Source organism: Oryctolagus cuniculus, chromosome 7 (genome assembly GCF_051225735.1).
Source record: "Oryctolagus cuniculus isolate XC-2025 breed Fujian yellow rabbit chromosome 7, ASM5122573v1, whole genome shotgun sequence".
Classification (NCBI taxonomy): domain Eukaryota; kingdom Metazoa; phylum Chordata; class Mammalia; order Lagomorpha; family Leporidae; genus Oryctolagus; species Oryctolagus cuniculus.
In genome coordinates this window covers 138,038,064-138,052,500 of record NC_142873.1, presented here as the reverse complement: position 1 = coordinate 138,052,500, position 14,437 = coordinate 138,038,064, and the positions used below count along the sequence as shown (strand labels likewise).

Genomic DNA, 14,437 nt, shown 5'->3' with positions numbered 1-14,437 from the left:
GGTTCACCCTCCAATGGCCGCCGCAGCCGGCGCACCATGCTGCCGATGGCAGGAGCCAGGTACTTCTCCTGGTCTCCCATTGGGTGCAGGGCCCAAGGACTTGGGCCATCCTCCACTGCACTCCCGGGCCACAGCAGAGAGCTGGCCTGGAAGAGGGGCAACCGGGACAGAATCCGGTGCCCCGACCGGGACTAGAACCCGGTGTGCCAGCGCCGCAAGGCGGAGGATTAGCCTAGTGAGCCGCGGCGCCAGCCAGTATTACTGTTTTCAAAACAGTCAGAGGTACCAGTGATTAGAGAATAGAAGTGGGATAGGATGAATAGAAATACCTACATTTTTATAGTTTATTCGAAATTATTTAATGCTAAATATGATTATGAGAAGGAGCTTCCCCAAAGCTCACCACCTATGGATTTCAGAACCAGATTGTAATGTGGGTAGATCCTGGGCATGAGATCTTTACCCTAAAAGGCAGTCGTGGCATGTGAGTGAATAAAGCTAGGTTTTCTCTGAGTAATTCTCTGTCTCATTAGCCATATCAATCCTATAGGATCAGACATTTGATAATTCTTTTAGAAAATTCCCAGGGCAGCTCATAGGAACTGTAGCAATCTGATTCATTCTTTCCTTCTTGCCCTTCCCCCTTCCCTCCTTCTCTTCCTTCTGCCCATGTCCCAGTGTCCCCTCCCCTCTTCTTCCACTACCCCTCCACCCGTTCTTGCCCTGTTCTTGTAGATTTCTCTCCCCCATGGCATTGGAAGTCTATGTTCCTTTCTTTTCAATGGTGCATAATGCCTTATTAATCTTATTTTCCATGGACTGGAAAAGAGAATTCCAATGTATTTTCATAGTCTTGAAAACAGTACTGTTAATCTCTTTTAATATACTGATAGATTTTATAGTTTAGTTTTCACCATCAATTACTAGTAACTTCTCTTGGTTCAATAAAATCAAAGTTTCAGCTTTTTAGAACCTCTCTTGGCTTTTCTGTGTGCTTATTAACTTTGCAGTTTTGCTTTCAGCTCACTTTCTAATTCTATATTTTACGCAGTTCATTTTGATCTTAATTTCTTTCCTTTCCTATATAAGGCACTAAAGTACTAAAATATGTGTACATAAAATTAACTTCTGTCCATTTGCACTTGCTTACTTCTTCAGTTATATTTCTGGATCTGTCAGTTACTGTCCCCCTGTTTCTGTTACTGGCATAAATAACATCATCTGGCTTCTTAGGTTCATTTCTTCATTCTAATCCCATTGCATGCTACTGTAGTATTTCCTATAGTATTTTTATAATTACAAATACTTTTACATGAGCTATGTTTCATTCTCCTAACAGCCCTATCTATATGAAGTGACCAGAGTAGAGGATATTAAAACCATATTTGTCACTGAGGCCGCTGGGGTTCCAATGAGGAGCCACAATCTGGATATTGTTTTTATTATTCTGCCAATCTTTCTATAACTAGAAGTTGTTTAATTTTAAAAGTGCCTATGGAAAGTTTGAAATAGAAACTTTAAATATAGCTATAGAGACCTCATTTTTCCTTTTTCCATATATTCTAACAGCCACTCAGTAAATATTACATTAAAATCACAATGTATTTCTTTTATTTTGCTCATAATAGTAGAGCGCTAATCTGTAATCTCTTGTTGAAATAAACGGATTAAGATAGAAAAGCAGGAGTGGCATTTAACCAAGCAGTCAAGATGTCTGTGTTCCACGTTGGAGTGTCTGGGTTTGATTCCCGGTTCCAGCTTCCTGCTAATAATGCAGGCCCTGGGAGACACCAGTGATGGATCAAGTAATTAGTTTCCTGCCATACACATGGGAGTCCTGGATTGTGTTCCTGGTCCTTGTCTGCAGCCTCAGCCCAGTCCCAGCCACTGCAAGTGTCTGGGGGAGTAAACTGATGGATGGGAGCTTTCTGTCTGCCTGTCTCTACATCTCTCTGTCTTTGTATTTCCCGTGATCTTTCTGTAGCTATGCCTCTCAAATAAAAATTTTAAAAATGGCAAGCATGTTATCTGATTGTCACAAGAGTGATCCATGCAGTCTTGGAAAGTAGAATGCAGTAATTTAAATGTTGGGACTTTATTTTAGCCATGTCAAGTTAATTTTTATATAGAAACTGTATTCTTCATTTTTAAAAACTGTGCTGGGGCAGTGTGTTGTGGAGCAGCTGGTTAAGTGACTGCTTGGGGCACATGCATCCCATATCAGTGTGCCAGTTCAAGTTCCAGCTCTTCTGCTTCTGATCTATCTTCCTGGTAATGCATTCTGGGAGTTAGGAGATAATGGCTTGGGTCCCTACCATCCATGTGGGAGAACTGGATGGAGTTCCTGGCTCATGACTGTGGCCTGGCCCAACTTTGGCTGTTGGGGGCCTTTGGGGAGTGAACCAGTAGATGGAAGATCAGTTCTCTCTGTCTCTGTCTCTCTCATTCTCCTTCTGTTTCTTTCCCTCTTTCTGCTGCTACACCCTTAAAGTAAATGAAAATAAAATGCTCAGCAAAAATACTGTCCTAGAATATTGATATGGATCCTCCTTTGTGGTAATTGAAAAAAAAGTAAACATGTTGGTAAAGGATTATCTGTTTTGACACCTGTGTTTTTCTGTTTCTGAAAACTTTTCAGTCATCAGCCACATACCTACTAATTATTAATTATTTGCTACTCATTTATTTATAAAATATTTGTGACATTTTAAGAGATGGTACATAGAAACCAAACATGATTCTGCTTTGAAGACATTAAGAGATGTACAAACATTATATTTAAAATATGCTTATCTACATAGTTAATATATGCTTGAGGCTTAAGTAATATGTCAGATGTTTGGAATAACTGTCACAGAGTACAAGAGCTAACAGGGGACTATTAGTGTATACCAATGAGTATTGGTTATTTCTGGAGTTTTCTGAGATTAAAAAGAATTTTTCATTGCAAATTTGTTGTAATACACTTTTTAACATAGGTATGATAAGTGTATTAGAAATCTTTTAATAGTATTTGTGTAGGTACTTTATTAGATGCCAAAAGACATCTCACATAATTCATTACACGTTTCTTAGATACTCTTGATCATAGTAAGGAAATACCTTCTTTAGACCTTTGGCAGTCATTGAATTTGAAAGTAGAATGATGTAAACCGTCTGTTAATACTTATGAAAAGAATACAGATTATTGATGTCAGCATTATTTAACTCTTGTTGGATTTTCACCCCATACCTGTTGAAGGAATTAGAAGAAAAAATAATGGAAAAGGGGAGATAAAATTATCATCATTTGCTGGTAAGGTTCTTTATATAAGAGAATTAACAGAATTCATGAACATTTAGTGGAGTACTTAGTTTAATTATAGTTATAAAATAACAATATTTCTATGAATCACTTTCCCATTTATATTTATAATGACAAGGATACATTGTTCTCAGCAGCAATTAAAAATACTGTGTCAAATAAAAGACAGCTTTAATGAATGTACAGATAAATGAATGGAAAGTTTATTTGTTACATATTTTTGAATATAAGAAATATCATGGTGTCATTTATTCCTGAATTAAGATACAGATTTGATGTAATTTGGATGAGAAAATAAATGGTAAGGTTCTGAAATTTTGAAGAATAATAGGCATGCACATGCACACGTATGTTACATATATATTTCAGAAAATAGTTGGAGAATTGAGAGTGGCAGGCCCTGTGAAATGATGAAATCCCACAATTTCATAAGGATAGTATGATAAGATTACTCAGAATGAGAATGATGCAGAATAGATAACCCCAAAATAGACATTTTAAATAATTTGTTGTAGAATCAGTGGAAAATGGAAATAATTTAGAGAAAGAACAAAAAAAAAAGCCCTTTGTACACTAAACTGAATATATCCCAATTGGACCAAAACAGGGGTTGGCAAATTATCAGTGGCTGGCTAAACCCAACTTGCCCCATTTGATTGTTTTGTTTTTATTTTTCCACCCACTGCTTTTAAAAATAAAGTTTTATTCTGGAACATTGCCTCATTCATTTATATTTTGTCTATGGGTGCTTTTGCTCTACCAGGGGAGAGTTCAATAGTTGCAACAGAGACCATATGGCCTGCAAAGTCGAAAATATTTACTATCTGGCCCTTTGCAGATAAATGTTTGCTGACCCCTGGATTAAAGGACTGTATTATAAACAGTGAAACTGCTTTCTTATAATTTTATTATGGAAGTAAAACTTTGTAAGAGATAGAAGAAATCACAAAGGTAAAGACTCAGATTTTTGGCATACAAATGGAAACCAGTACATAAAATTTCTAATTCAGTACATATTGAGGAAATGTTGATAACAGATGCTACAGAGTGTTGTTCTATGATGGACTTTTGTAAATCAGCATTTAAGAACTTCAAGTTGAAACAAAATGGAAATAAATTGCTGGAGTAAATATAGTTAATAGTTTCATTAGTGAAAGCAGTCTGTCAGTAGGTCTTGCAAACCTTATTCTGTGCATTCGAATCTAATAATTATACTTCCTTAACGAATAATCCTGAATATGGTGTTATGAATAAAGATAATCATCATGGCATTAATTGATTGTGCTGAATGTATGGAAACATTTATTAATGACCAACATTGGATTGTTACTATATCATGTAAGTGCCTTCCAAAGCCATATTTGGAGCCTGAGATAAAAGGGAAATTTCAGAAATACTAATCCTGTCTTTAAGTTGTAACCTTTTGTTCATTGTTACTTTTGCATAAATTTTGATTTTAAAAATACTGCATTAAAAATGCTCTTTTGGGTTTTGAGGGTTTTGGCACACTTAGTTGTGTGCCTAAGGCAAGTAAGTGCCTTACCCACTCATCCCAGTCACATCCCCGTGTAATCTGGTATGTCTGTTAAGAATATTGGTATTTCTCAGATGTGGAATGTACTCAGAAACCTTCCACCACAAAAAAGGAGTCTTGAAGGGCTTTGCACTTTTCAGTATGATAAACGCTATGTTAAAATAAAAGGTAAAACTGTCACTTACGGGTTTCACAATATAGCCGTATAATTGGAAAAGCAAACAACATTGAAAACTTATAGAACTCAGTTATGTGGTGGTTATTCTTGACTTAAAATGTGTTAACATGCATCTAAAAATCATTGAAATATGCATGATTTGGAAAATACTATTAAAGAATTTTCAGACTACTAGGACCTCAAGGGTTCTTGACTTTGATTTTAGAAATATTGGTTTTTAGCCATTAGAAGTTACTTTAGGCTACTGTGTAATAATACGTAAAAGTTTAAATGATTAAAGTGAATACAATAACAATTTGTAAGAATGGCATATTTAGTGTAATTAAACTATGTAAAGAAATAAAACCTCTGAATAGAGGGGAAAAGACTGGAAAGAAATATATCGAAAGAATAACAGTGGATATTTTGGGGTGATAGAAATGTGACTCTATAGTTATATATGTTTTCTATAGTTATTATGTATTACTTTTATAATAATATAATAATGACTATAGTTATATATGTTTTCTATAGTTATTATGTATTACTTTTATAATAAGCAGTAATTTAAAATACTATATTGAAGACTTTGCAAAAGTAATTTATACATACCCAGTAGTGCCTTGGGCTAGATAGCTCCCTTGAATTTTTGACTCTTACTCTTCCAGTATGTATAGGCATAGCTTTACTGTAATCACACTTGGCTTGCTGTTTTGTATTTTTATTATTTCTCACTAATTTGTGAACATTTTCTATCTCTATACAGCAGTAGTAAAATATCTCAAATATCTGGATTTCTTTGGGTATTCTTTTCTCTGTGTATTTATTTATTTTTTTCTTTTTTTGAAGGAGTATAGTCATGGCCAACAGCAAAAAACTCAGGAAGGAGAACTGAAAATTAGTGCTGTGTTTTCAGTCAGTGGCAGTGCTCTTGGTAAGAAATAGAACTGAATAAATGAATTGTGTTTACTCTGACCAACATGTATAAAAGAAGGCCAGCTCTCCCTTTAAATTCTAAATTTAGAATACCTTTAAATTGTATATTCCATAATTGTTGTTGGGTTTCAAGATGGGCTCTAGGAGGGAAAGAAAGAATGCATATGTACATAAAGTTCATAGTGAAAAGTAACTCTTTTTGTTTATTTTTTTTTTTTTTAAGCTCCACAGTTGACTACTGGCTTTCAGCCGTCACTGGCATCATCTGGCATGAATAAAATGCTTCCTTCAGTTCCTGCCACAGCTGTTCGAGTTTCCTGTTCTGGTTGTAAGAAAATCCTCCAGAAGGGGCAAACTGCTTATCAGAGGAAAGGGTCTACTCAGCTGTTCTGCTCTACACTGTGCCTCACTGGATATACAGTTCCACCTGCCCGTCCACCACCTCCTCTCACCAAGAAAACTTGTTCAAGTTGTTCAAAGTATAGCAGAATTCTAAATTATCTTGTTTCTTTCTTTTACCAGACTTTTATTCTTAGCCTGTGTAATATGTTTCATTTTCAAAGTTTCTGTGCTTTTTTAAGAAATAACTTATTATGTAGTGCCAGCATATTGTTCCTGCTTTCAGACATTCTGCGTGCTAGGTGCTTGACTTTCTTTGTGCTTTAAGTAATGTACCTTTTATATATTAAGAAATGTTTTTTAATCCACCTCTTAAGTCCTTGTAAGAGTTGAGGTGCTTTATATAAAAAAGTACATGCCTAGGAATATTTTATTAGCCATGTTATTTTTCTCGTAATTGTAGATAATTAAAACCAACAATATTTAAAGTTATATTTCCTATGATTGCAATTTACTATTTTTCTTAACTTTAAATGCCTTCCAGTGTGATTTTACCTTTTCAATATTTTTGAACTGCCTCAGAGTGTCCATTGTGATGTTTAGTAACAAAAAGGGAGGATGACCTTAGTTATCCTGATATATTTTATGAATATGAACTCATTTTGACTAATTTCTCTCTAAGTTTTACGTACTTACTGATTTGAGAGAGATAAGTATCTTTTCCATTTGCTGGTTTATTCCTGAAATGCCCGCAAGGGCCAGGAGTCCAGAACTCCATTTGGATCTCCCATGTATATGGCAGGGACACAAGTACTTGAGCCATTGCCTGCTGCCTCTCAGGGTGTCCATTAGCAGGAAGATGATCAGAAGTGGAGGCGGGACTGAAGCCCAGGCACTGTGGCATAGGAAGCCGCTGTCCCTTGTGGTGACTTGACTTCTATACCACAGTACCTGCCCTTGACAAAATTTCTATAAGGTGATTGTTAGTAACTATTTAAATGAGTAAGTCAGAAAAAAAATAATAATGCTTTTATTCAGAATCATGTTGAATTCGGTTTTCAAGCTGCTCAAATTATGATTTATTACTTTGAATAAATAGTGTTTATAATTCCACACATGGATACTACCCTTTCCCTATCTGAAAAAAGGAAAAATGTTCTCTATTCTGGTCAACTAAAGAGACAAAAAAGAAATTTGAACGTGGTTAGAAATTTTTCTGGAAGTTAGTTACATCCATTTATGCTTTATAAACAATTGCAGGCTGGCGCAGCGACTCAATAGGCTAATCCTCCACCTAGCGGTGCTGGCACGCTGGGTTCTGGTCCCGGTCGGGGCACCGGATTCTGTCCCGGTTGCCCCTCTTCCAGGCCAGCTCTCTGCTGTGGCCTGGGAAAGCAGTGGAGGATGGCCTGGGTGCTTGGGTCCTGCACCCCATGGGAGACCAGGGGGAGCACCTGGCTCCTGCCTTTGGATCAGTGTGGTGTGCTGGCCGCAGCGCGTCAGCCATGGCGGCCATTGGAGGGTGAACCAACGGCAAAAAGGAAGACCTTTCTCTCTGTCTCTCTCTCTCACTGTCCACTCTGCCTGTCAAAAAACAAAAACGAAAACAAAAAAAACCTGCAGACTTAATTTTTTAAAAAAGATTTATTTGAAATGCAGAGTGATAGAAACAGGGGCAAAGAGAGAGATATCTTTCATCTGTTGGTTCACACCCCAAATGACAGCAACAACGAGAGCTGGATCAGGTGAAAGCCTGGATCCAGGATCTCCATTTGGGTCTTCCACGTGAGTGGAAGAGACCCCCCAAGTACTTGGGCCATCAATTATTGCCTTCCTGGGTACCTTAGCAGGGAGCTGGATCAGAAAGAGCAGCTGTTAACATGAGGCAGCACTCTGATGTGGGATGCTGATGTCACAAATGGCAGTTTACCCCACTGAGCCGTAATTCCCAGCCCAAAGTTTTGATTATATTTGAGATTTTCCATTAGTTTAAATACATACCATAGTTCATGTGTCCAAGTATGGATTAGACTGGTGTCATTTGAGAATTTTCCTTGTGACATTGCTTCTATTTAAAACAACAACAACAAAAAAAGCTCTGCAGTATTTGTGTGGGAATTATCTTTTAAATTTATATAGATTGGGCACTTTTAATCTGATATTTTTGAAACCCAAAACTTTCTGAATGTGGTATCACCACTTGAAAAGTTTCAGATTTCTACACATTTTACATTTTCAGATTAATGATGCCCAACTGGTAAATTCCATATGAGCATGCCAAAATGTGAAAAGCTAATAAATCTGAAACATTTCAGGTCCTAAGCTTTTTGGGTAAGGGCTATTCAACTTAAAACACACTCTTTTGAAAAGCTTCAGTGATAACAATTTTTTGTCTATTTGGGATGTATTTAATGTTGATGTGTAGCTGAAAGTAATTTACAACCATGTTGATTAAAAGGTAGGTTTAAGTGGCAGGTGTTTAGCCTAGCAATTAAGACACCAGTTGAGATGCCTGTAACCCATACTGAAGTACCTGGTTTGTATATCTAGCCCCAGCTCCTAATTTTGTCTTCCTGCTGATGCAGAACCTGGAAGGCAGCAGTGATGGCTCAAGTAATTAGATTAGTTAATGTAGGCATTGTAATTAATGTTGTAATTAATATAAATAATTAATTACATTAAGTAATCACTAATTACTTAATGTAGGCTTTGGAGAATAAGTCAGTAGATGGGAGTTTTCTCTCAGTCTGTTGATCTGTCAGCCTCTCAAATAAATAAAACTTTTTTAAAAAGTTAGATTAAGAAATACCGGTTTTTGTTCAAAAATGAAATTTAATAAGATTGGTGTTTGCTGACTCACAGTTTGAGAAGTAAGTTACAGGGATCTATGTACACAATACGGTATAATAGTTCATTTAAGAGGAGCCTTCAGCGGCACTGCAGCTCACTAGGCTAATCCTCCACCTGCGGTGCCGGCACACCGGGTTCTAGTCCCGGATGGGGCACCGGATTCTGTCCCAGTTGCTCCTCTTCCCATCCAGCTCGCTGCTGTGGCCAGGGAGTGCAGTGGAGGATGGCCAAAGTGCTTGGGCCCTGCACCCGCATGGGAGACCAGGAGAAACACCTGGCTCCTGGCTTCGGATCAGCGCGTTGTGCTGGCCACAGCGCGCCATCCGCAGCGGCCATTGCGGGGTGAACCAATGGAAAAAGGAAGACCTTTCTCTCTCTCTCTCTCTCTCTCTCACTGTCCACTCTGCCTGTCCAAAAAAAAGGGGGGGGGCTTCAGGAAGTTTGTGGAGGATGTGTATTATGAAGAAAACATTCTTGAATTTCAAATTTATTTTCTGTTTTTTCAAGGTTTGTTTGTTTATTTATTTATTTGAAAGGCAGTGTTGGTTGACTCCCCAAATGCCCATAACAGCCAGGATTGGGCCAGGCTGGAGCCAGAAGCCTAGAACTCCATCCGTATCTCCCATGTGGGTGGCAGGATTCCAAGTATATGGGCCATCTTCCACTGCTTTCCCAGGCACATTCACGGGAAGGTGGATTGAAGGCAGTGTAGCTGGACTTACACTGGCACTCAGATACTTGGGATATCTCAAGTGGCAGTGTAACCTGTTGTTCTGCAACACCTGTTCCTCAAAATTTTTTTTCACCAAAGAACTTTTAATTCCACTTTTCCACAGACTTTTTAAAGTTCTCTTGTATCATATGCTTAAAAATTGCTGAGTGGATACAAAGTGTTTTCACGACCACAAAAATGGTGGATAACTCATGTTGATTAGCTAGATTTAGTCATTCTATAATATATATTTACTTCAAAACACCATGTTGTACATGGCAAATGTATGCAATTTTATGTCAGTGTTTTAAAAAATGGTCATTAAGGTGGGACCTTTGCTTGTTGTGCCCACCACCATATACCCAGAATAATAGATGCTTAGTATTTGTAGAATGAAGGAATTAATGACCATAACTTTAAAAAAGCTCTTATTATTATCTCTCTAACTTTTGTGATATAACTGTTAACTGACTTCCATATATTAAGCAAGTTTAATGTAGATAAAAACAGGTTGCATGACTTATACTGTTTGAATTATAGAATTTGCTGTTAAAAATGAGTATTTAGGTATATATTAAACCTCTAAAATTTATATACCAGTATATTTATCATCATTTTGTAAGATGAAGTCAAATTGAAAAAATTTATTATTATAGTTTCCTACCCTGTTTCCTGTTTGGCCATGTTTGTTTAACTTCATCTTATTTCCTTATCTAATTCTTATTTTAGAAATCAGCAATTTTGAAATTTCACTAACATTTCTCTATTCATAATAATAAAGATATTTCTTTCAAAAATTTATCAAATATTTTCAAAATGACCATAGAAAACTCTCATAAGTTTTAAAGTATGTGCCCTCTTGGTAATTTTGTTTTAAAATTCTTTTCCATACATGTTGTTCTTTTTTTTTTTCTAAGTTTATCATATCCCTTTGGCACCTGGGCTCTGATGTTTGCTTTAATTTTATGTGGAGACAAACTTTTTTTACCTACTTGTCATTTTTTTATATCTTGATATTAATGTAATCCAGTTTTTTTAAAAAAAAGATTTATTTATTTATTTGAATGTCAGTTACACACAGAGAGGAGAAGCAGAGAGAGAGAGAAAGGTCTTCCATCCGATGTTTCACTCCCCAGGTGGCTGCAACGGCCGGAGTTGCACTGATCCAAAGCCAGGAGCCAGGAGCTTCTTCCAGGTCTCCCATGCAGGTGCAGGGGCCCATGGTCTTGGGCCATCTTCTGCTTTCCCAGGCCACAGCAGAGAGCTGGATCAGAAGTGGAGCAGCTGGGTCTTGAACTGGCGCCCATATGGAATGCCGGCGCTTCAGGCCAGGGCGTTAACCCACTGCGCCACAGCGCCGGCCCCAGTTATTTTTTTCAAGGTTGCATTTCTTCATGAGAGTACTTCAAAAAGTTCAAAGAAAATGCCTGCAACAGCCAGGGTGGACCAAGCTGAAGCCAGGAGCCGGGAGATCATTCCGGGTCTCCCATATGGATAGAAGGGACCCAAGGTCTTGGGCCGTCACCTGCTGTCCTCCCAGGATTTATATTAGCAGGAAGGTGGAATGGCAGTGAGAACCTGTACTTGAATCCAGGTACTCCCATGTGGGATGTGGTTGCCCCAAAAAGTGGCTTAAGTGCTCCACCAGTCACCCACCCTTAAATTTATCTTTTGACTCCATTTTTTCCCATGAACTTACTGAAGTACCCTGGTATTTGACTTTCTCCATACTCAAGAAATTTTCCATTTTTTGCCTATTACTGCTTAACTCTTAGCTGTGAACCTCTATTCACTTACTATTTTCCCATTTTGTTGCTTACTTTCCATTCCCCATTTCAGATGCTGCCAGTCTATCTTCTCAACTTTTCCTTCACTTTTTCTTCTACTTACTTTTCTCCTCCTTTTCGTTTTTATATAATTACCTTTTTTCTCTTCCTGTTTCTTTCCTCAGTCGCTCATTAATCTTATTTTTTCCTCATAGTGTCTATTTTGTTTCCTGAACTGTCCCTTCATCTACTTTCCTTCCAGCTTCCTACCTCTTGTTTTTACATAAATCATAGCAGTCAGCTTTGTCTGATTGTAAAATTGCTGATTTGAATAAACTTTAAATATAGGGGCATTAAATTCAAGGAAAAGATTTGCTCCATAACACAAAGCTGGTTAATTTTCACACATTCATTGTTTTCCTACATAGTCCATATGATCAAACAGATTTAATTTTAAATCAATCTCTATAAGAAGGATTTCAATTTAATTTGAGTAGGTAGAAATAGAAAAGATTTTCTTTCTGTGAGTTTCTACTGTTTTTATAGACCAGTAGAAATAGAACAACAGCACTTAGGTTCAAATAAATTCATGGGCCAGCGCCGTGGCTCACTAGGCTAATCCTCCGCCTGTGGCACCGGCACCCCTGGTTCTAGTTCCGGTCGGGGTGCTGGATTCTGTCCCAGTTGCTCCTCTTCTAGTCCAGCTCTCTGCTGTGGCCCGGGATGCAGTGGAGGATGGCCCAGGCCCTTGGGCCCTGCACCCACATGGGAGACCGGGAGGAGGCACCTGGCTCCTGGTTTCGGATCGGCGTGCTGCTCGGCCATAGCAGCCACTTGGGAGATGAACCAACAGAAACAGGAGGACCTTTCTCTCTGTCTTTCTCTCTCTCTGACTGTCTAACTCTGCCTGTCAAATAAATAAATAAATAAATAAATAAATAAATAAATTCATTAGCTGTTCAGGGTGATTATTTTATTTTACTTTTCTTTTTGTTAACCATTTCTCTTAGACTTTCGAAGTTGGCAAAATCTCTGAATATATTTGAGTTAATCTTAATTAACTTTTAGTTTTCCTTAATATAGGGACTTAATCAGTTTTTTTTAAAAAAATGTTTCCACTCCTACATAAAAAATAATTTTTGAGGGATAATTTTATTAATACTATTAGAAAAATCAGATTCTTGGTATAATGATATTCAAATAAGTAACTTTCTGGATTATTTGTACTACTGAAATTTTGCTAGCTGAAATGAGATTGCTTCTTCTCATTTTTGTAAAAGATATCAACTACTACAATAAGATAAATCTAATTGGACACTAAGAATACTGAGAGGAGTGAAAAATGCCTACTTTTGTACTTTATTATTGTCATTGTTCTATGCTGCTCCCATCTTCTCCTTAACCTTCTAGAAAATTCTGTCTTAAAGATCCAGCTAAAATATCACCTTCTTTTGGATATTTTTTCATGTCTCATATGCTTTAAAATAATTATTTCTTCATTTATATTTCTGTAGTATATAGCATACATGCTTCTTTTATAATATTTCATAAATTTTCTATTTTTCCCAGTAACTGAGCTTCTTGAACACATGCATGGATTGTATCTTGCAGGGCTTAGTTAGTATCTGGCTCAGTGTAAGTGTCCAGTAAATACCTGTCTATGAAATACATTAAAACTTAGATTTAAAAAATGCTGTATAGACAAAAATGCAGCAAAGTAATCTAGAACTGCTAAGTGTGGACGACAACAAGGTATGCAATTACCTATTATAGTGTAGTTCCAGTATGAAGTGTTCTTCATAATTTCTGATTGTTCCCTGTTAACTATTATTGAAGAAAATATTTTTTATGATTTTTCTATAATAGCATTCTATTAACATAATCTGATTAGCACACAGGAGTGAATATAACAGTTAGGAACTAGCTGCAGATATATGCTCAGAAAAATACACTATTTGGAAAATGTCACCAGTTTTTAAAATTGGTTTTTAAAATGGTTTACACTTAACTATCTGTTAAACTACTATAGATAAGCTGGTTTGGGAGGTGAAGATTAGGGAATGATAAGGGAACCTTAATCATTAGAGTTTCAATCTTCATTGTCTGTTAGTGCTTAAGTTGTTTGGATATGGAAATGTTAGATTTCATTTAAACATGTTAGAATATACTCATACATTGTGTAGTTTAAAATGCATGTTTATTGTAAAATGATACTGATTTTTTAAGAATTTCAAGTGTAATACTTTTAAAAAGTATTTACATAATAAATAATTAATTACATATAGATAAGTCTAAAAATTGAAATCTGTATTCTTACCTACAGGGATAATGAATAGTAACCATTTAATGTATTTCCTTTTAATCTTTGAAACATAATATACTAATTCTCACAACAGTTCTATGAAGTAGATGGTCTGTTCATTCCATTTTGAACCTAGGATCAAATCAGTTTGTAAGTTTATCCCAGAAAATTCAAGTTTTAAATTTAAATTTCATTGCCCTTTACCTGTTATAATTGCCTTTATATTATTTTAACTCACAAAAATGGGGAAAAAGTGAATTGCACTGTAGCTTACTTTATCATTGTTATCATTTTTAGGGACATTTTAAATCCAAAGGATGTGATCAGTGCCCAGTTTGAAAATACCACCACCAGTAAAGATTTTTGCAGTCAGTCATGTTTGTCAACATATGAACTGAAAAAAAAACCTATTGTTACTATAAATACAAATAGCATTTCAACCAAATGCAGCATGTGTCAAAAGAATGCTGTTGTAAGTTACCTTTTTACTTTATATGGCAGTGGGGTTTGGTTAGAGGGAGATAGTCTGATGTTTAT

The 14,437-nt window shown here is 36.6% G+C and overlaps 1 protein-coding gene across 13 annotated transcripts in view; it reads left to right on the top strand.

Moving 5' to 3' along the window:
- ZMYM4 (zinc finger MYM-type containing 4) overlaps positions 1-14,437 on the top strand; it is a 185,719-nt gene that overhangs the window by 103,044 nt on the left and 68,238 nt on the right. For 10 of the 13 annotated variants that reach the window (XR_016211123.1, XR_016211122.1, XM_002720695.6 and 7 more), the window contains 3 exons: positions 5,845-5,929; positions 6,155-6,410; positions 14,198-14,372. Coding sequence is in view for 11 of the 13 variants with exons in the window: in XM_002720695.6 (XP_002720741.3) it covers positions 5,845-5,929; positions 6,155-6,410; positions 14,198-14,372 (516 nt within the window). In the remaining 2 variants the exon portion in view is untranslated. Of the gene's footprint in view, positions 1-4,142; positions 4,643-5,844; positions 5,930-6,154; positions 6,411-10,734; positions 11,427-14,197; positions 14,373-14,437 lie in introns of those variants that run through there. The other 3 variants (XM_051832153.3, XM_070078772.2, XM_089301037.1) reach the window with 3 other exon arrangements.